Source organism: Dermacentor variabilis, chromosome 11 (genome assembly GCF_050947875.1).
Source record: "Dermacentor variabilis isolate Ectoservices chromosome 11, ASM5094787v1, whole genome shotgun sequence".
In the NCBI taxonomy this organism is placed as follows: domain Eukaryota; kingdom Metazoa; phylum Arthropoda; class Arachnida; order Ixodida; family Ixodidae; genus Dermacentor; species Dermacentor variabilis.
Genome location: NC_134578.1, coordinates 31927870 through 31949949, shown reverse-complemented (window position 1 = coordinate 31949949; position 22080 = coordinate 31927870). Strand labels below are relative to the sequence as shown.

The following is a 22080-nucleotide window of genomic DNA, read 5'->3' as shown; positions in this document are numbered from 1 at the left end:
AGGGAAGGGAAGCGTAGCAGGGGGCGGCAGAAAGTGAGGTGGGCGGATGAGATTAAGAAGTTTGCAGGGACAACATGGCCACAATTAGTGCATGACCGGGGTAGTTGGAGAAATATGGGAGAGGCCTTTGCTCTGCAGTGGGCGTAACCAGGCTGATGATATATATATATGGGATGATTATGAAGGAGGAAAGAGACGCTGCAGCCCATCAGTAAGGACGGCGCAGCGTCTTAGGGGGGTGGGGGAGTAGGAGGTAAAGTGGAAAGAGGTGAGCGGCCAGGGCGCGCGCAGCCAAGCCGCCCGCGCTGTATCTTGAAACCCTACACCCCCCCCCCCCCCGGAGCCTTGGGTGCAACATGATAAATGAATAAACGCTTCATTGAGGTAACCACTGGGCCGATTTTAATAACCTTCCGGTATCTGAGAGAGAAAGCTAAATTCTAGTGACTGTCGGAATCAGAATTTAGATTTAGGACCTGAATTATTAAAAAGAAATTGTGAAAAATTGGTAAGATTGAAAAAAAAATAGAAGCACGAAGTTCACAATTTCGTGCATGGGTCTGCACCGCTCTACACCTAGAACAAATATCGCAGTTCTGCAAGCTTCATCCAAGAACATCCTAAGTGGACAAATTTGATACGTCAATTTCTATCTTACGCGAATTTGTTACATTGTTTACAAGGTTTTTGCAAAAGTTCTGCTCCCAAATTAGTGTTCTATTTGAGAGCCATTTATTATATATCAATTTTGTCCGCGTTTGATGTACTATTGCTGCCACTGCAGTACTATTAAGTGCCATTCACAGAATTGTGACATCCACTTTCGTTGCTGAGTTATAGAGTCGTATACTTGATAGTTTCGTTTTCTGAAAATGCGCGATTTGTACGAATTTTTATTAAAATTGACGAGCTACATCAAAAATTCGCAGCCAACAGTCGCTAGGCTTTTAACTTTTTCTTTTAACTCTAACCAACGCCATGAAGTTTGGTGCACTGATTGCCGAGATAAACGATTTCTCCTTTCCCATGCACTTAGATGGCAGCCCTAAAGCTTCCTCAGCGTCTGCAACGGTACTATGGTCCCCAGAAAGAAAACATTCTACTGACCATAGCTGTACATTCAAAGAGGTTTAAAAGGGTACGTCCAAGAAGGTTGACAATTTACGTCCAGTCATGGCCTCCTGTATTTTGACAATGCCTGCCCAGTCTCTTCAAAATACACGACGAAATGTACGCGGATCAGTGGTACACTGCGACGGCGTCAAAAATTTATGTTTGCCATTATGCTAAAAGCATGGACTTTCGCGCGAGGACATCTGCGGTACCGCTGCTTTTGGTTTTCGTGTCGCTGACGTGACCCTAACAACTGCGCGGCTGCCCTAACTATGCCGTGTAATCTGCTACTGGACATTACTGGGAGTGTAACGTGGTGTAACTATGAGCGTAACGTCCTCGAAATGGAAAGTGATGCCCGGTTGATCCCAGCTTTAGCAATACCGGGCAGGCATAGAAGCTGCACGTCTAGGGTCGCTTGTACAGTACATGGTACAGTAGTACATCCATGTGTTCACGGCCTCCGAGAGCGGACGGAGCACTCTGTCCACCATAGAAGCACGGGCGCTGCTGTCTGACAGCGCACGTCGCCGGATCTCGGAGGCCGTGGTGTCAGTGCGTTGCCATCGCGTCGTCAGCCGCCAGTGGGCACCACGCCTATTTCCTGGTAGTGTTTTTATTTGGCCGCCGTGTTTCGTCTACGGTTTGGCTGATTCATCTGTTGTGATCGCGCAATCGCTCGGACAGCGCCGTTGCCAATGTCATGTACTGGGTGTAGTTCAAAGTTCGGACTCCTCACGAGAGAGGTAAGGCGTCCCTAAAAGCAAGCGCGCATTTTATCGCAGTTCCTCCCTGCTGTTGTTTTCTCTAGCTTCGCGATATCGCACAAACTTCACAATGCGCGATTGATTTCTTTGAAAACCGTCTGATTGTGCTCTATATGTCTCTCTTGTGCGGCGCTTTTAGCACTCCTGTCCCAACTGCCAATTCTCGTACTGCGCCAAATGCCTAAAATCGTCTGTGCTCGTACCGAAGTTGGGAAAGCAGCACAAAGTTTGCAGGACGTGCTTTGAGACTCTCAGCAGGTAAGAATGCATTTATCTTAAAACGCTTGTTACGTATTCCTTAATAGAGGCCTCTACACTACGTTTGAAGGCCGTTTCGGTACTGCGTAAATGTGCCGCGCGATAGTTAACCGAAACCGTTGCTGCAATGCAACATGCGACGTTGCTAACCTCCGATCAAAGCGGTTCGTCATAATCACGGAGTACTAGTGATCGAATACAACTGTTATTCTACCATTGGGTTCTTAAATTTACAAGAACCAGCACCGTGGTTTTATGATAATTTAACTTGTGGCCGGTTTGTTTCAGTCTATGAACTCTGAATGCTCGATCGTGCAGCCAATTTGCTCGGTAACCGAATGGTACATGTAGCCGTTGAGTATATGTTCTAATCATACCTTGATGGGGAGACAGGCTTTGTGAAAAAAACACAAAGGTAATGTTTCACGAGAATATGTGACTAACGATATTACAAGAATATATCACTAAGGCTTAATTGTTTCCAGCCGAAACGTTAGTGACAGGTTTATAGCTTGGTGTCTTTAGCGGTTTACGACACATTACTCCATGCAGCTGGCTCCATGGTTACGGGCTAGCGATTAAACCTCGTATAGTTTCAGTAGACTGGCTTATGGAAGCAGACATTGAACGCTTACAAGCAGCCATAGTCACTTCTTTTGAGTGTCGCTACGATTGAAAGAGTGCTTGCATTTCAAGTTTATGTTTGTTTCCACAGGACCACTGCTAGTAAAACAGAGGAAAGAGAAGCGCCTGCTGCTCTGCAAAAGTGAGTCCTGCGAGAGTTGGTAGTGTTCTGTCAAAATAGCACCTCAACGAAGTCCTATGAAAGAAACGCAAAACTTAAGTAAACTATCAGCTAAATGTTTCTTGAGAACAGAGGAGGTATATGTTATATCATACATAAAGGAATCGATACAAATTTTGTGTCTGCACTGAATGCTTAGCAGATTTGCAACACTTGGCCTGTGTTCGTTCATATTGAGGTTTGGCACTGTTGTCATGGCTGAGCCCACATTTTTCCTTTGATGCACATGTGCGGTATGCATGCAGAAAGAAGGAAAGTGAAAAGTTATCTGCAGTATATGTGTACTAAGGCTGCCTTATTTGCTTACAGTTTATGTATTGGTTGTCTGTGAGAACCACTTTGCCCAGCTATTAGCCATGGTGGCTGCATTTATATGGGTGCAGAATGCAAGAACACTTGTACACTGAGCTTTGGGGGTAGGGTAAAGAACCTCAGGTGGTCAAAATTGATCTAACACAGTCTGCTAGTTAGTTGTCCTTTCCTGTGACACATTTTGTATCAAATTCAATTCCTGTTTTCATTTTTTTTCTTTTTCTAGATATATATGGAAATATTAGATAAGCTGTAAGGCTCTCTAGTGGGTTAGGGCTAGTTGATTATATTCCACATTGAAAACAGTGCAAAAAACACAGACAGATAAGAAAATGATTCAAGTGCTTGCTGGCAACATTTAAAAGTCTATTCTTACCAGATGTTCAGCTTAAGGTTCACTGAATCTACTAAAAAATTTAACAAAGGTTGCTGAATTGTGCAGCTTATCAGAGAGCACAGCTTAAAGAATGGACATTAAAAGGAGATAATTGTCATTATGTATCTTTGTAATATTTTGGTAAAGTGACAGTTACATCAATTGCAGTTAAGTAAATGAAATTAATTTCCTCTAATACTCAATGTTGTATAAATAAGGGACACAGGTATGAAGGTCTATGCTACTGACTTGTTTGTATTGTATTTCGTTACTTTCCAATTTTGCAAGCAGTACTTGCCGATATTGTCCAGATTTAATCATAAGTACACAGTTACCTGTGTTGATGAGAAATGCTTTCTTCATTAATGCGGGGCGGGCCATATTTTATACCGATTGATTTCATTTTCCATTATTATTATTTTTATCTGTCAGGTCAAGTGGCTGATCCAATTAGTGATGCAGGCACGAAAGCATTCGAGACAGCATTCAGGAAGAGTTTAAAAAATGGAGAATGAAAGGGGGGACTGTTAATTATTAACACTGCAGAAACGGAGGACTCAGAGGCCAGTAAAAAGAAATGCTGGAAACGTGAAAAAAGCAGCAAGGTTGATTTCACTAGAGATATTAGGAAGTTTTAGAAAGTGTTGTATTTCAAGAGGCATTTTGTACCTAAAATAGGGTCAGGGAAAACACAGGAAATGCGGGACATGGAAATTCAAGACAATGAGCAAAACGAGAACAAGGTGAAAGCAGGTGCCAACGTTTCAAGTGGACTTGTTTTTTCAAAGCGACTTATGTGAGATAAGCTGATAACCAGGCTGATGATGATGATGATGATGATGATGGTGGTGGTGGTGGTGGTGGTGGTATGATGATGATGATGCCATTTCTAAAGCTGCCTATTTCTGCCTTGCCTCAAATGTGAAAGGAAGATGGCTGTGCTGAACAAGCAGCCACAATCCAGTGTAAGTTATGTTCTTTTGGGCAGTTTTTTGTACTCTTTTGTACACCTGGCTGATATCACGCCTTAATGTTCGGTACTTCGTTTATGAAACTCCCTATTTCTGGCTTGCCTCAACTGTAAAAGGCTAGTGCTGAACGCTGAACAAGCAACCTCAAGCCATTGCAAGCCAAGTTATCTTGTTCTTTCTTACATTCTTTTGTATGCCTTGCCAATATCATCCCCTAACCTTGGGTACCCTGTTTCTAACACTCCCCATGTCTGCCTTTCCTTGACTCTGAAAGGCGAATGGACGCACTGAACAAGCAGCAGCAGCAAGCCGACAACTCCGCTTCTCGCGGAGGTGGTTCCGCTCTACAGATAGAGGAGATTGAGAGCCGGCTAAAGAAGCTGCGTCAGGACAGCAAAGGTGAAAGTTCGAGATCCTTTTCTGTCTTGCTTGCACTACATTCCTCACAATTTCAATAATAATAATAATAATAACTTTATTGCCCTGGCTTGACACAGCAACAAGAATGCTAACATTTCATTGCTTACAATGGCAGAATCCTCGAGACGTGCTGTTAGTTGAGACATTAAAACGGCTTTAGAGGGGTCAGGGCTGTACTAATATAACAGCATTTTTAACATAGAAAATTCCGAGACGGAATATTTTTATAACTAATTTGTGTAATTAATGAAGGCTGCTTTGTAGACTTACTTGTAAGTACTGTAGTTTACAGGGATTTGTTCTCAACAGGAAACTCTCGCTGGTTTTTTGCTTATATATATGCATCTGAAATGCAAAAGCTTTAATAGACAACCCCTTAACCCATTTGAATGAAAGTGATTGCATTTAAGAAACAAGTTATTTAACCCATTTAGTACCATCTTTTTTTATTCAGATATTATAAAACGCTCGCCATTGTTTATTTTCGGTTATTCAGAAGGGAAAGAAATGACACAGATAATGGCAAATGGCACTCTTAGTGTGGTCCTCACATTCCTATCTTCGCTTTCGCACCTGGTTTTGTTCTAGCACGCACGCTTTCTCGATAGCGTCGCTGTGTCTGGGTTAAAAAATTATAATGCCTGCGATAAATGTATGACAGATGGCAGAAACACGCAAGAATGATCCTTGTGCTACGGTGCAAATACTTAAAACGGAGAATCGCTGGCGGTAACGGTTTGCGAACCATCCCTCCAACCGGTGGATGCTCCCTCCACGCAGCAAAAGCCACGCCCGCGAAAGGGCACGTTCTGTAGTGCGCTAACAAAAACCTCAGGCTGAGCACACCCAGAGAGAATGGGAAAATATGCTTCTAAGAATATACACCAGATGGCGGAACTACCTTGAAGCTCCCCAACTTCATATTATACTGCGCAAATTTGACTGGAGGGAGTTGAAAACGTACTGGTACATCATTGGTACTGAAAGGGTTAAGATGCTCATTGCAATTCACCTCGACATCGAGGAAACACTTGCTAACACCAAGTGGTGTCATTGTCTGCGAGGCTTTGTAATCATGTTAACAATGATGGAGTGTGGTTTTAATGGGACACGGTGCAACATTTCCAGGTGTCATTCCAATTCACGCCGACATCGAGGAAAGACTCGCAAAGCTCAAAGAAGTCGATGTTTCCTACTATCGTCAGGCCCCAATCACAGTGAGTAATAATTCTCTCGCAAAGTGCTGCCACTCAAAGGCTTTAGTAACTGGCATCATGGCAGGTGTTGAAGGACTCGACGAACTTGTCCAGCCAATCAATCACTCATTAGTTTGTACATACAATGTATTTACAAATATACATGGATGGATATGTAAGTATACAGAAGGACTCTAATGTTGCACACAAATTGCCGTATACACTCGTGTAAGGGCCAGACTTGCTTTTTCTTTTTTTTAATTTTGACGAGGTGCAGCTGACGAGGTGCATGGTTTGTAACTGTGACTGACACAACAGCAGATGTGAACTAATATCTCTAAATCCTCAGGATTATAAATTATTGCTTTGAAATCTTGTTTTTGTCTGTAACTGAATAAAAGCATTACCAAGGGTGAAAGAAACCGAGCCACAGATAGGTTTCTAGTTCATATACTGCAAGAAATGCAGTCTTCTGGTACGGCTGTGTTGGAGCTGTAGATTGATCAGTGCATAAAAGGGATATTTCACACCAATACAAAAGTGGCACTAAGCTACAAAAATCCATCTGAAAGAAAGCTTCGCTGATTAAGAAACATTCATCCTGGTCCCAAGGCTGTTGGACCTAAGGTTAGGACCAACTGTGCTGCCTGACCAGGACATCGCTTTGACCAGTTCGGCTCATTAGGAAGCCAGCAGTCGGCATTGCAAGCAGGAATTGCTATTCGACTACCAGCTGCCTGCTTAGCTCTCCTGCAAAGTTGGGTGATGTTCCTAAGTTCAATCTGCAGACCAGGAGGTTTTAACTCTGAAGCTGTCTGCGCAGCCTGACAAGTGTTCTTTAAGTCTTTCATGAATCTACCTCCATATCGTGTATTTGTGCAGAGCTAATTTTGCTGAAAAATGAAGACGGTTATTGTTAACCTTATAACGTTAGAACATTTTGTCCGTGTAGGTTCCTGTACAGTTGACTACAAAATAGTGTCGGACACGGAATTTGGGAAATGTTGCTGAATTCCCGTGAAGCCTATGTACATATTCTTAAATTCCAAGTATGACCTCTCATAGCTTTTGAGAATTGCACAGCAATTGATTAAATTAGAGAAGCGCCACGCCTTGACAGAGCAGAACGCAATTACGGTTATTCATTGCTTCACACAGTGGTCACAATTCACATTTTTTTGCGCAAGCTGTGTTCTGTCATTCTTTGTGACTGGCTACCATCATTCCCAATGTTGGCTAATGTTGGGCGAACATTGACCCTGCTTTGCCATCCTGTACCAGTATTGCCAACGATTAGTTCTACCCCTCCACAGCAATTCCTAGTTTTCACAGGCTTGCTGGAAATTGATCACCCTCAGCTCATTGTAGTGAATGCAGTTGAACTTGGGCACTCACCCTCATCATTTTGTCATTTGCGATCGTTTCTTTAAGAATGTGGTTGTCTTTGCAGGTGTATGCAACAGACGCAGAGAAAGCAAGCAGCCTCTTCGCTGAAGTGATGCACAAGGTGGCCATCGACAGGCGTAGGGCCCAGGTTATAAAGGCAACCACCGATGAAATGGAACAGCGTCTCGAACGCCTGCGTGGACTTAGCAGAGATTCCATGGATTCAAACCTTCAGGTACACTTTCTTCAGAGCTTCGCGCATTTCTGCATAGTCCCACTTATTTGTGGGAACGTTAATTAAAAAATTTGGTTATTGTATATCATTTATATATTCTCATTAACAGTGTTGTTTAAGAGAGCAGATATCGTTTGTGCCATTCTGCATGTACCTTTTCATTCGTAACTATGATACAAATATTTTAGTTAGTCTACTCCCCTTACTCCCATTGATAGTAATAGTTCTAAAAGGAATGAAATCTGATTCACTTGGCATTGATGCTTTACAGAAAAGTGTTCTTGGAGCAGTGTAATATGTGTCACACAGTGTGTGGTTCAAGTACTTATGCCCTGTGTGATGTTCTTGTTTTTTTCCCTATCAAGATTTTATTGCAATTTATCTCAATGAGGTGCACATAATAAATCAGACTTGTGTGGTTGTGTACACTAGCCCTTGCAGTTAAGAGGACAACAAAGGCAAAATTGGGGCAAGCTAAATTGATATGATTTGTGAAAGAACATATGTCTCACTGCTGGTAAGGACCGAGCGTACGCAACAGGAGGAAAGATTTTGATAAGACAGAGTGGAGCGCAGCCGTGGTTTCAAGAACATGGGACCAGCCCTTGCTTCTGTAAACCGTCCCGGTACTGATTTGTTGGGAGCGATCAGTTTTCAGTGTTACAAAGCAAACTGTAGTGCATTCGAACCTAAAACGAGGCCAACATTGTTCAGTGTTGTCCTGTATTTTTTTTTTCTCGCATCAACTTCTTTTTTTTCTCTGGCACCAGAACTTTCAACCCAGTTCATGTTCCTGTGTGATTCCGTGTTTTTCTTCAATGCTATGTTTATGTGGGTTCCACTGTTTAACCTTTGCTTTCTGGTCTCTCTCTCTCTTCGCATAGAAAGAAATTTAGTGTTATTCACAGCGTGCAGAATATATGAGTGCAATGAAATGTGCGCCAATATAGCGATGAAAAACAGCATAGCATGCTATTTTGTTCTGCCTTCGAGTTCATGCTTTTGCTTTCTTATTCTTGTATTTCATATTATTTTATTGGCATTAGAGTGACTACTTTTCTACATCATTTTATTTGCTTCACGGTCTGTATATTGTCCACAATTTTTGTCTTTTATGTCTACTAGCCTTCTTCTAGTCTTTTGTGCAATGCTGTACTGTCCTTATGTTATGTTGCATTTGGAATATTGCTCTATTTCCATTTAGTTCTTACTGTCTGTGACATCCTGCTTACCAAAAGCCTCGTACGAGGCCTGTAAGAAACATTTAAGAAATAATTAAATGTTGTAATCTGCTGCTGTTTTCTTCTCTCTAGGACACAAAAGACAACACTTCGTCAGATGCTGCTGGTGGTCCCCTTGCCACAACAGCGCCAACAGAGCTTCACCAGTCCACACAGGGAGCGACTGATGGAAAAGAGGACCAGCCCATAGACGAAGTGGCACGCCTGATTGGCGAAGAGCTTAAAGCGGCAGCGGAGTCAGCGAAAAAAGGTCTAGAAGAACTCCAGAAGGACAAAGAACTCATGAGGGAGCTCGGGCAGATCAAGGCCAAGAAAACGGGTTAGTTGTCATAGCCTTTGCACTTGCTACAGTTTGCCGCTGTACAGAGTTTGTGCGTTTGGGCTTCAACACACAAAATGTGAGAGAAACAGTTCACAAAACCTCTTCATATTTCGTCTATTGTTGTGCGCCTAGTAGATTGAAGAGTTTCCACACAACTCGGTGTTTAGCCGTGCTGCAGCATTGGAAACTCGTCTAGTACAATGTAACACAGCAGAGGCTGTGTTTTCTGACAATCCATGTCATCTGTAATTCTTTTTTACCCTTTGTCAATTTGATCTCGCATCTCCACTGTCCACTTAAATTTGACTTTTTCTTTTTGCGTGGGTTATATGCTGGTAAAATACGGTATACCAGCATTGTGTAGACACCGAAGACCTTTTTAGTGTGTGTGTGCGTCGAATTTTGGGATACCTGAGCGCTTCATCTTTATGGAGCTGACTTCTGCGTCTTTGGATTTGTTTTGCAGCCAACGTCCCATGCAGCGGTACTCACTCATGCTTACACGTACTCTCACTACCAGAGACTGGCCGACGTTTGTGCACATGTCCACCCACTGACAGTCACTTGCACCCATTTACTCACCATTAGTCACTTCATACTCACTTCAACCTGCTCACCAGCTGACTCTTGTTTCTATTGCTGCCCACTTGATCACAGCCGTCAGCACTTACGCTCATAGTCACGCCTATGAAATTAATGTACAAGTATGTGTTCTCACGAATCAGTGTAGTGAAATCCCGACAATTCAAAATCTCTTAACTCGAATTGATGAATATTTCTAAGTGTTCTGTTCCGTGTACTTGAATAGAAAAAGACTCCTGCGAATTAAAATTCCTAGAAACTTGCAGTGTTTATTTTGAAAAAAATGCCTCGCTCCCACGGATTACTTTTCGGATGAACCCGAGCCAAAGGCAAAGATTTGATGCGTCGCTAGCTACCATAACATTGTGTGCCTTAAAAATGACAAGGAAAGACGCGTGGGAAGCCGAGACCAAACTGGGGCAGTCAACTACGACCATGCAGTGAACTACGACACCCCCCCCCCCCCCATTTCTCCTAGCACATGCTTGATCACATTATCTCTAACATTGGGCACACAGGAGAATCGCATTCATCAAGCCACGATCCTGCTAGGCTCACCCTCTTCTTGCTTTTCTGGGCACCTACAGCAAAAACTGGGCGTGAGACACGACCTTATCGCACTTGCACTTTATACGGAACCTAAGCTTCTTCCAGCATGTGTCGTAGCACGCTGATGGAGGAGAGATAAGACTTTTTGAATGTGAACCCGGTTATGGTTTTGTTCTTGCAAGTTGTATTGCACAAATGGTTACGCACTATATTTAAAGGGATCTCCTTAGTTTGAATGCCATTTTATTCAAATGAACTTCCGTTCCTCTTGGAATTCCAGTTAACGAGATTCTACTGTGCTGTGCCTGCCTAAGAGGTCATGCTATGGTGGTGAACGCTACTGCTTTCACTGCTCAAAGAATTTTCGGGGTACTAGTGGCAGATGTTTTGCTTGCAGGTAAAAAAAAGGCGGAAGATGGCGGATCCGATTCAGACGACAGCACGGAGGCGGATGCTGTTGTGGCCGAGGTGAGGGCTCAGTACAATTTCACACTTCAGCTCAATTGCAGCCGAGTTTGTGCAGAAGAAAGATAACTTTCTTGCTGCCACGACAAAACGAATTTCCAGCTACGTGAATTTCAGTGCAGAGGACATTTACGGTTGCACTATAATTCTTCGTGAAAACCCAGCACGGTGGCCTAATGCCTATAGTGTTTTTCTACAAAACATGAGGTCACGGGTTCAGTTCTCGAAGGCCGCTGTCACATTTGATGGAGGTGAATTGGTTAAAAAGATATATAAATTCTGAGATTTCACATGCCAAAACTACGATATGATTATGAGGCACGCCGCAATGGGGGACTCCTGATTAATTTTGACCGCCTGGGGTTCTCCGATGTGCACCCATTGAACTCTGTATGGCTGTTCTTGCATTTTGCCCCGAGTCAAAATGCAGCCTGCATGGCCAGAATTTGATCGCACAACCCTCAGGCTTAACAGAGCAATGCCAAAGCCACCACAGGAGTTCTTGGATCTAGGTGCACATTAACCCTAGGTGTTCAAAATGTTTCCGGAGATCTGTACTACAGCACTCATCATGACCCACTTTGCAATTTCGGGATGTTCCTCTCTACCATTCTATCTAGCTTCCCTCCGGACTTGCACGTTAGTAGAAAGGTTTGCGCTTTTGCAGGGTGTCATAGATAATTTCAGCTGTCAAGGGGTCAACATGGTGACGCCCAGGGAGCTCTAGAGGGCATTCTGCACATTCGACGCGGTGCAAAGGTCCAAACGACTTTCTTGCGTCGCGCAGTTCCTCTCTGCTACGCTCCTGTCATGTATACACACGCTCTGAACCACCTATCAACACGGTGTTCCAGGCAGCAGAAGCAGTAGGAAAGCCGAAGAGGCACAGAAAGCTTTGCTTTAAAATGCACCAGAGGATTCATTTGTGTGTCAGATGGATGGATGAGTCGTCAGAGCCATGACAGCGGCACTTGTTGGTAAAAAAAATGTAACTACTCTGGCTTTAAGCTTAATTGAAAATCAATAAGAATATATAAAAATTCCAGTTTTTCTATGCATTGTTGCGGAAAACTGTATGTTGCTGCAGTCTATACTTTACAAATTACTTTCTTTTTCTTTTTCTGTGAATGTTGGCGTACCCTCTATGTAGGTTGCACATATAGCTGAACCTGGACTGATCATTGGTAGGGGTCTTGGTAAAAGAATGCACTGGCACACTAAACCTAAAATTGACGAGTACCAGTATCTCTCTGTTGCCTGGTTACAGGTTCTTGAACAAGCAAAACTCGAGGAACTCGAAGAGTTGCAAGAGCTGGGCTTAGACCAAGGCGGTGAGGTTGGTAAGGCTGGCTTGGCTATGTCAACTTATGTTTACTTTGCGCCTATTTCGCAAGGCACACACAGTCAGAACTTAAACGAAGTTCCATACGACGCAAAAATACCTTTGTTATATGATGATATAACGAACTTCGGTATAATGAAGTATTTAACTTTTTGTAACTTCTCCATAAAACATCATCTATTTAGACCCTCTATATAATGAAGCATGCCTATACTTAATCTCGACTTCGGGAGACTCGTTGAAGCAAGAGGCAGACGAAGCATTCGCTTCCTGCTGCCGGCGCTCTTCATGATGGCGTCGTCTCACACAGGCAGCACCATCGGCCGTGGGGGGGACAGTGCGGATGCGATAGCATGGCTGGCTTCGCTTCGTACCGCCAATATGAAGACATCGTCGACGTTGCACGAAACCGTATCTTTCGTCACATACTGTCAGTCTCCAAAATTAATTTCTGTCTCATTCAAAGTTTGCCTTTTCCGGCTAACATTCCTGAATTCAACGTTAGCCATGGGCTGAGAATTGGGCGTAACGTGTGGTTTGCTGCAGCGGTGACACTAGCACAGGAACTAATGAAGCCAATGAAAACATAGGATTTAAATCATACATACAGTTAAATTAAAATGTAGAATTTAATATGAATTAGAGTTAAATTTGACAAGGTTTGCATAAATTTGCAATAATTGTTATAAGAAATAAAACACCAGAAATTTAGTCCCCCATTTGTAACTAGTTTTACACTCCAAATAAGCAATTATGAAGCTTACTGCAATGTCACCTTCATTCATAATTCTGCATTTTAATTTGAAAAATAAATGTTTTCTTCCACTATGCTTTTCTTGGCTTGTTTGTCGGCTTCACATCGTGCATTTGTTTTGTATTGCTCTTAAGGGCTGTAAATATGACAAGACTTTCTTCCTGCAAATTTTTCTAGCGAGTCTCAGTCAGCCTCGTGGCTTTAGGATGCATATGTCTCTTCATGCAGCCGTTGGACTTGTGCGGAAATTCCCGGGTGTCCTTAGTGTTCGTCTAAGAGGCGCAAAGGTGAAAGCCTTGTAAAGCCTACTGTAATTCAGCTCAATCCATGTTAATCCAATCACTGATCAATCATGAATTAACTTGGCTAATCATTAGTCATCTCTTATACACGGCTGGATGTGCTTTGGTTCCGTTCTGGGTCGTTGGGTCACGTGATATTTTCTGTACCTCACAATGCAACCTTGAAACAGAGATTTAAGACTTTTGCCTTAAAAGAATGTTTCCGTTTCCATCAGGAAGCTGAGGAACTTCCCTGGTGCGTAATCTGCAACGAAGACGCCACCCTACGCTGCCATGGCTGCTCTAATGACCTTTACTGCCGCCGCTGCTACAAGTGAGTTGTGACAGTTGTATGAAGCAATAATGGAGCCAGGTAAAGCATAAGCGAAGATAATTGTTTTTGTCTAATTGAAATGTAGAATAACGTAAAAGTGTACGAAAAGGTAACTTGTCACGGGTGCGGACTGAGCCCACATCCTCCAAAGTGTGCGTGCAGTTCTTTACCAATTTCCCTATGCCTTGTTATATACCAATAACTATTCCCTTACTACTAACTTTCAGCTAAACTATTACCAAAACTATTAATTTCCCATATGCTTTCTCTGGCTTCATAGTTAATTACTTGGTATGGCTGTGACCAACAAAAAAAATCGAACCTCTTGGATTTCTTTATTCTCCTCGCGCGACACCATTGAGCAACTATATTTTAGCCTTTTGTAATTTTTTTTCCATGACAATAAAATTTCAATTAAGTATAGTAATTAAATTATTATTCCTTGGTCTCCAATGCTAACCACAACTGAAAGCTTGTTCCGGCATATCAGAAACACTTCTGTGCACATTGCATTGTTTCCTGCGCTTAAAGCCATTCTTCGAGGTAACAAACTCAGCTTAGCAGAAGTGACACATTCGACTTTCTTGGGTTAATTGTGGTATCCTTCAGAAATCATGCTAAAATCTTCTACTTGTCAAGGGATGCAATCAGATGTAAAAGTATTTTCCAAGTTTCTCTCAGCAAACGAAAGCACTGTTAGGTGCAGCTACATTTATTTTGCTGCAACAATAATCAAAAGCCTAAAGCAGGGTTTGCTCTGTCTGTCCATCTTTTTGATACGCTAGCGACAAGCGTGGTCATTATCCTACCATCATCAGACAACCTTCTTGCCCTTGCCTTCGTCGTTACCAGAACTTTTCCCATTGCTATGCTGCCTTTTATAAATAGCAGACAGTGCTACAGAGGCTAGAGAAAACATCTCCCTCATTTGAAACCAAAAAATACTGCATCATATTTGAAAGACATAGGTATGCACCATGTAATTCAATATAAATATTAAGTATCATGCTTTTTGTAGCAGAATATGACATAGTTATGACGTGGAAGGCATTGCATAACTATTTACTTGTGACATTTCTGCAACCAGCCGCAAGTTGCAGTTATAACATAAAATAGTTATCCCACATAAAGGTGTTGCAGATAGAAGACGACTGCACTGCAAAATGCGCATAGCGAGACTTCACAACCATGTAGATTTTGCAGCGTTGCCCGCTATGCATGATACGAAGTACAGGATTCATGTCCACGTCGCCACAGCATTGTGCTATGCAATCGGAAGCTTGATGTTATAAGCCATGCACTATCGCGCAGTTTTGGGCTTCGCAATGTGTGGGGTATGGCACCCGGCACAGACTCCGAGAGGTGTGGCATCTGTGCGTGCATTTTGGAGGCCTCAACAGGCATAAGCGTACGCATTTCAGCTGGTTGGTCCAGAAATTGAGAAGAAACAGCGTAAGAGAACAAAACATAAGGAAGGGGCAAGCAACGACAGTGTGCCTTCCTCATGTCCTGTCCTTTATCACTGTTTCTGCTCAACTCAACAGGCAATATCATAGCAGACGAGTCCAATGTCATCTACTTTGCAAAAAAAGAGTTGTTATTGAGATGATGGCAGTGTCCTCTCAGAGAGCCTGTTGCTGTCACAGTAAATATGTTCAGAGTTGAAAGAATTGCTGAAGTCTGCTTATTTAAAAAGTTTTCTTTTGCTAAGTAATAAAGCAACTCAGGTCACAAAATGTTTCTGTTTGTCTGTTTATCAGATGGGATTGCCGCGGTAACTTAAACTAACTTTCAAATTATTTTTTTTTTCCAGGGAATTCCACGACTCTGAGCCGCATGAAACAACACTGCTGAAAAAATAGTATACCAACTACTGCCCCTGGAGTACCCCTACACCCACCAAAAGAAAAAAATGCTTCGGTAGTGCCAGCAAGAATTATTTTATATGGCAAACTTACCGATGCATAGTCAGCAAGTCATGCTCCAACACAAGCAACATCCATAATTGCACGCTGTATGATAAAAGCTCTATTGTTGCTTCGCTTGTTGTCTGTTAAAAAGAAGCGTTGGATGGCAAAATGTATTTGTCCACAAAATTGCATAAAGAGTCTGTCAAATAACAATGCTGCCTGTCAAATAAGTATGCTCTCCTTAATTGAGGTACTGAAGCAGTACAATAGAAAAGGTGGGAAAATAAAATCTTCTGACCTTATTGACCCTTTACCTCCTGTAGACTTTGTGCAAAACATGTAGACATACCTAGCTCGTCTACAGGAAGCAAAGGGTTAATAAGGTCAGATCAAGTTACCGTAGACAAGCTGGCGCAATAAAGAGTGCCAATTTATTTCGTCAAAGACAATTTGAGCACTTCCACGTAAATGAAAATTGCTGAAAATCGCAACACTTAGAAAAAAAATTGTTACACTTACTCCTCTGTAATTATGCAAGAAAGGACATTACAATTCCGTAAGGTGCACTTGTCGAGACATCTAAAACAAAGTTGATGTATTATACACCACTCCGAAATATACCACTAGTTTCCGAGCAGGGCTTCTTGGAAAACCCCAGTAAAATGTGATTCGTTGTGATTCACCCCTACCCTTGGCGTCCGAGGTCTGCAGAGATGGATCAATGGGTGACTTAGGTTCAAAGGACGCAGACACTGAAGTACGAAAAAACAAAAGTTGTATTTACAAATAATTTATGAAGTTCAGTTACAAGATTGCCTAATTTTCACCGTGCATCAGTTACAAAGAGTTACACTGGTTTGGACCCCATAGGGCGACCCTATTTCGGCCGAGGCCATGGTGCTTGGCGCCGAAGTCAGGTTTATAATCCAGAGATCGGAGTGCTGCGGCTGGCATTTTCTAGACCCAAAGCTCTGCCCAGCATCTTTACTGGCAAATTGCTGATGGTTGGCATCCGAACTGGACAATCCGTTCACCAATCCTTGCATTTGACAGAACTTCCATACGTGATTAGCCAGTCGAACAACCAGCCATCTCGGAACACCTTCTTTCAATACAGTTCACAGTGTATAATCCTCACCCACAATACACAATCTACAACACAAAGGGGCAAGGGTCGCACTAGCCATGTATGTTGCAAGTTCCGAGAAACGGCACACCAGCACAGCTGGTGTAACAAAGTGCTGACAAGCAAAAACAAGTGCATAACCTAAACGCTAGGAAACATTGGGATCATGCTGCCAGTCCTCGAACACCTGCGTGACGTGACCAGGTTCCAAGGAGCCGAAGGCCATGTGGCGCCGTAAGCACAACCACTTGTTTGCGAGCCAAACTGTCAGTGAGGTGCACGGGATAACTTTCCGCCCGCCAACGTCGGCACCTTGTCTGGACTGTAAGCCGAAGAAAACATTCTTTCGGCGCCTCAGTTTAGAGACAAAACCGTAGGCTCTTGTGCGGCTCTAAGAAACCACACACCGGTCCGCACGTGGTGGCACACCCGTGGAAAGTAACGGTGGTCGCGCTTCGGGTTGTCGCGTGATCCCCGCCACGCGTGTCCAGACCCGAGCCACGCGTACTCCAAGCTCACCCGCCAGAGCACCGCTGCAGAAGTCAGACGCACAATGGTGTCGTTTCTCGCCCTTTAGTGGAACCTCGACTTGTGAATCCATTTACACCCACCCTCTGGCCGTGCCCAAGGAGAATGCCTGCGGCAGTTCCAAGAGAGCGCACCGCAAAGGGTGTTCGAGGCCCCCTTTTCACTGTCAAGTGCAATCGCTACTGTGGCGCCGGCGGTCTTCTCCACTTCCCGAGCTCTGCAGTAGTTAGGAGTGCCGGCAGCATGTTTACTTTGCTTGCGTGCAAGATCCCCCTCTGTGTAAACCATTGACGGCCATTACTCAAGTGTGCACAAGGAGCTCGTAGAGAGGCAAGCCCACTGCCCAGATGGCTCGTGCTTTTAGGTTTGTTTTACTGCTGCCCACGGCGGGGCACTTACAACCCCCTCAAAAGTAAAAATTTACATGTGGTTGTAAACCTGTATATCAAATTTGTCCATTTAAAGTGCATTTTATGGAACTGCTATATCTGTTTTTGGTGTAGAGTTTGTGCTTCATTATTTTATATCTTACTGATGTTCGACAACTTTTGCAAAGACTTTGAGGCCCTAAATCAAAATTCTGCTTCCTGCATTGAATTAAGTTTGGCCCTTTTCTCTCAAACGCAGCCAATTTAGTTCAAATCGATTGAACAGTTGACTAATAAACATTTCTGCTTTTGATGCCACTGAACTGAAAAACTGGAGTGGGCCTCAGACAAAAGCCTCCTCTTCTTCAGGCTTATGTCAACGGTGTTTTGGCTCCACCAAAAGCAACTGATGCTGCATTTGGAATTCCTTGGTTGCGGGTCTTACCAGTTTGGGGAACGTTCGACTCTGCTATATGTTCATCTTGGTGCGACGTTCGTGTTCTTGCCTTCAGCTTCAACACACAATGCATGTGTGATAATGGGAGCTGTGTTAGTAGTTACACAGCTGCGACGAGATGCGGCGCGGGCATTTTTTGTGTGTGTTGCGTTACCAGAGGCCCACCGGACGACGTGGGCAGCTTGGGTTAATTAGTGGCTTCTGCCATTGCGCATGTGCCTTGCAGGAAAGCCAAACATCAAGAGATGGGAGAGTTGCACAGTGAAGCACGTAAGTCACTGCAAGGGAAAAACTATGAAGTGTACTTGGCGTGTCAGTCAGCTGGCAGAGTATTCTCTTATGCTGCAGCTAATAAGCTTGCAGGAGGTGAAGTGGGTGGGAATTTCAAGCAGCGGTGAGGTGAAGGTGTAGGGAAACGGTGGCGTGGATCGAGTGCGACTACATTTAAGGACAAAGGGCTTTAACCGCGCAGGTAATGCCATGGCCAGCGTGCGTCTTGGTCACTGAAGATTCGGAGCACTCATGCACAATCTCGGAGGCCGATATTCTCGCTTAAACTCTATCCATCTGTGGTGTGCCAGCGCATGCGACCGTAAGCCGAAGAAAACATTCCTTCAGCGTTTCAGGTCCCTTATCTTTCCACTGATAATCCTGGTGGGAAAGGGGTCACACACGGCAAGGCTGTGAAGCACCTGACGGGAATAAATAGAAGTATTAGGACACATTGCATGCATCACTGTGGTACTTGCATGCTTCACCCTGCTTTCACCAGAGGGCACATAGGAGTTGGCCTATGTGGTGTGCTAGTTAGCGCCCTCAGATTCAATGCTCTTTCTAGCAGTTTAGAGATGACAACTAAAGCTTGCACCGAGATAATGTAATGATTCTGCTCCAATGTCATTCCTTGTTGCACTTTGTCAGTGGTCGGAGCAGTGCTCTGCCCAGATTAGAGGTTGACGTAAGAGGTTGTTTGTAAACAGTCTCTCGTGGCATAACGTTTACAAACGGGACCCACGCTGATGGCAGCAATAGTTGCTGCACTTTACAATTTGTCGCTTACATGAAATTCAAGATTAAATTAAAATGTATTCATAGCTGCATTTGCTATTGTTACTTTGCAGATGATACTTATGAGCTCGCAGCAATAGAATCCAACGGTTATTTCGAGTTTGAATTTTTTTTGTCAATACCCTTTTAAAAAAAAGGGAAAAAAGACGAAGCTTACAGATTTGCAACTCTGGACCAAGAACAGAGCGTCTCAAGTGAACATATGCGAAATTACAGCACACATGAAACCTTTACAATAGATCAGATTTGCAAAAGTCCTATTCCTACATCAGTGGCATATTGCAGAGCAGCGCATAATACATGAGTTTTCTCCCCTTTAGATACATCACTAGGTGCAGTTTACAGAGTTGTAATATTCAGTCTTTGCTTCCTTTTCTTTTTTTTTATTGCAGAGTTAGAGCTGTAAACACGATACTTGAGTCTCGTCAATATTGCAATTTTTATCTTTTTGAGAATTGACGAATTAAGTAAAAAAAAAGATTGCTTCCTACAGTTACTAGATTTTAACTTCTTTATTGAACAAGCGCCACCAAAATCGCTGCGGTGGTTGCCTTAGAAAAAATTTATGTAGTATTTAGATAAGAGCACCTAAGCTAAAGCTTCCTTTTAAATTGAGAATCTGCTTGCACGAGTTGCAACGATATAAAATAAGTGCAAATTTAATTCAGTTTAGTCCATCAGTACCGTACTGATGTATATTTAGCTTTGGTTCCCCTGTTCAAAGGTCTTTATGTTAAAGATGTCCTGAGCCACCCATTGAGCTCAGTGAAAAAAACATCCCGCAGGTGGCACACGCTGCTGCAAACATCTCAGCCAAATTTCACACTCGAGTGCAGCACATGGGGCTTACAAGTGGAGCACAAGGTCACCTTTTTCTCGCACACTCAACAGAAGTCCATTTTGGGGCTGCCACATTTAGTCGTAGCAGGTTCCCCCTACACAGCTGCTATTGGCCAATAGCCGACATCAATTAAGTGCGAGCCGACTAGTAGTCTGCTTACGCTCAGCCACACCTGCCCATGTAGGAATCGGACTTTGGTCACTGCTTATTGGTGTAATAGCCGTTGGGTCTCGCCAATTCGATTAGTCTGGAACTCTCAACTAGCCTTGAACTGTGCGAAACTTAAGCCCAGACCACAAGTACGCCATGCCTGCCGCCCCTTGCGAGGAATGACAGCATCTACGAGGGATGCACGCTGGTACGTGTTCACTTGCGGCCGCGCCTGGCTTGACGTGCTTCATATTGAGCACTAGGAAGCGTGCAACATGGATTTTCCTACTAACCGTGAAGGACAAAGCCGGTCCACAAACGCGAGCCCTGGCATGAACTTGCGTGTAGCTGCATGGCGTAAATGCATAGCATAATCTTCCCACTGTAAGGCGGGGCATTGAGCCTCTTCGTAATGGAGGACGTTGAAAGCAAAAGTTAAATAACATGCGTAACATATTTACCCATTGTCTTTACATCTTTTCAGGAAAAAATATATTTTGGTAATACAGTAGAACCTCGTTAATTGGGAAAATCGGATAATTCGAACTCGTCCTGTCGTCCCGGCAGGCGTATGCATTATTGGAAGCAATCAAACTCTCATTAATTCGGATTTATTTGGCCGCACATCGGTGAACTCTCGGAGCCTGGCCAGTGCCGCAAATGAGCGACGCAAGAAAGCAAAAACAGCGCTAGCGTGCAATCGCAACAAAGCGGTGGAGTTCGCATCACCATTGTCATCAATGCCTGAACGCCTCGCCCATATTTGTGCCTTTAAAGCCTTTATTCTTGCGTTCACCGCCACGCACACCACCACCTCAGCCGCCTATCCGCACTGTCGTGCCGATGGTGGCCGCGGTTTCATCCGTAGCAGCAGCAACAAATAGTTTCGTTTCAACTGTGCGTGCCTTCAGAACCGCAAGGTCACCAAATCACACGAGTCGAAGTAAGTGCTTGCACCTGGCAGCCGGGCCAAGAAACAGCCAATCCAGGTTTAGGCTTCAAGCAAAAGACAATGTCCTATCTTGGAGCTTTTTTATTTTTAATATCTTGCTGGTGTTCCAAATTGCAGATTGCACTTTGTCTAGGCAGGCACTCTGATAAATTATAGATATGTACACTTAAGCTTCATTTGGTTTGTTTTATAGTTTTTTGCCACTGAATTAGCGCAACGAATGCTCTAAGCAGCAGGAATACTCTCGCTAATGTACTTTTGTCAGCAGGCATGGTAGCAGGAATGATAACTACCTCGGAAGGTCCTAAGTTATGACACGTTATGCTGCGAGGCGACATATCGTGTTCATAGCATGCTTTAGTTTAGCGGTGCAAGCAGAAGATGCTGTTTTCTCATTCAGTATGGCGAGTTGTCAGTTTACTCACCAGAAATTTAGAAGCAACTGCAAGCGGCGTTTGTTACAGCTTTGGAACATTCGACCCGCACACAGCACAACTGGTTCAATTCATTTCCAAGTTGTGTGTTCACAGTAATACTACAACTGACTTCGCCAAAACAAGACCCTCCATATATTTTTTGGACACCTGTTGGAAGAAACTCATCTCGGTCCGATTGGCTCTTTTTCACTGCCCAAGTTTCACCAGGTTTGAGAATTTCTAGATGCGGCAGGCATCTGGTGCATTGCCAAGCCTGGGCCCTATCTCGAACACTGCGTACCGCAAGCACGAACAAGCACCAGTCAACAGCCGCAGACTTATTATCAGACGAAGCGCCTAACCATAAAGATAAAGGTGCACCCCAAGTCGCAGACAAATGTTTATATCCCAAGACACACTGACCAGGTAACCTTGGTTCTTAGCCTCGTTCTCTCAGTGTGAAATATCCGTATTTAGCTTCCGAAAGCACGACAGAGGTTACTGCCTACTTAGTGCGGGATGCTTTATGCGATTACTGCAACACAAGTCACAGGG

The 22080-nt window shown here is 43.6% G+C and overlaps 1 protein-coding gene across 3 annotated transcripts; it reads left to right on the top strand.

Annotated features, from left to right (window-relative positions):
* The first annotated feature begins 1659 nt into the window (after nucleotides 1-1659).
* On the top strand, nucleotides 1660-15832 carry LOC142564477 (abscission/NoCut checkpoint regulator). 3 transcript variants are annotated; one of them, XR_012824577.1, is made up of 11 exons: nucleotides 1660-1859; nucleotides 2020-2138; nucleotides 2854-2904; nucleotides 4877-5001; nucleotides 6151-6239; nucleotides 7669-7839; nucleotides 9153-9399; nucleotides 10931-11001; nucleotides 12266-12338; nucleotides 13612-13709; nucleotides 15523-15541. XR_012824577.1 is itself a non-coding variant. In XM_075675494.1 (11 exons), the coding sequence occupies exons 1-11, from the start codon at nucleotides 1812-1814 to the stop codon at nucleotides 15569-15571; spliced, it is 1137 nt and encodes a 378-aa protein (XP_075531609.1). In that variant the 5' UTR covers nucleotides 1660-1811; the 3' UTR covers nucleotides 15572-15832. The 3 variants fall into 3 exon arrangements, 2 of the variants coding, with proteins under 2 accessions (XP_075531609.1, XP_075531610.1); XM_075675494.1 differs by having other exon boundaries at nucleotides 12266-12334; nucleotides 15523-15832; XM_075675495.1 differs by lacking the exon at nucleotides 12266-12338 and having other exon boundaries at nucleotides 15523-15832.
* Nucleotides 15833-22080: the final 6248 nt, after the last annotated feature.

Coding starts and splice junctions, on each gene's coding strand:
- LOC142564477 (XM_075675494.1), top strand. CDS start 1,812: ATGTCATGTACTGGGTGTAGTTCAAAGTTCGGACTCCTCACGAGAGAG. Junction 1,860..2,019: donor TCGGACTCCTCACGAGAGAG/GTAAGGCGTCCC, acceptor CGGCGCTTTTAG/CACTCCTGTCCCAACTGCCA. Junction 13,710..15,522: donor TACTGCCGCCGCTGCTACAA/GTGAGTTGTGAC, acceptor TTTTTTTTCCAG/GGAATTCCACGACTCTGAGC.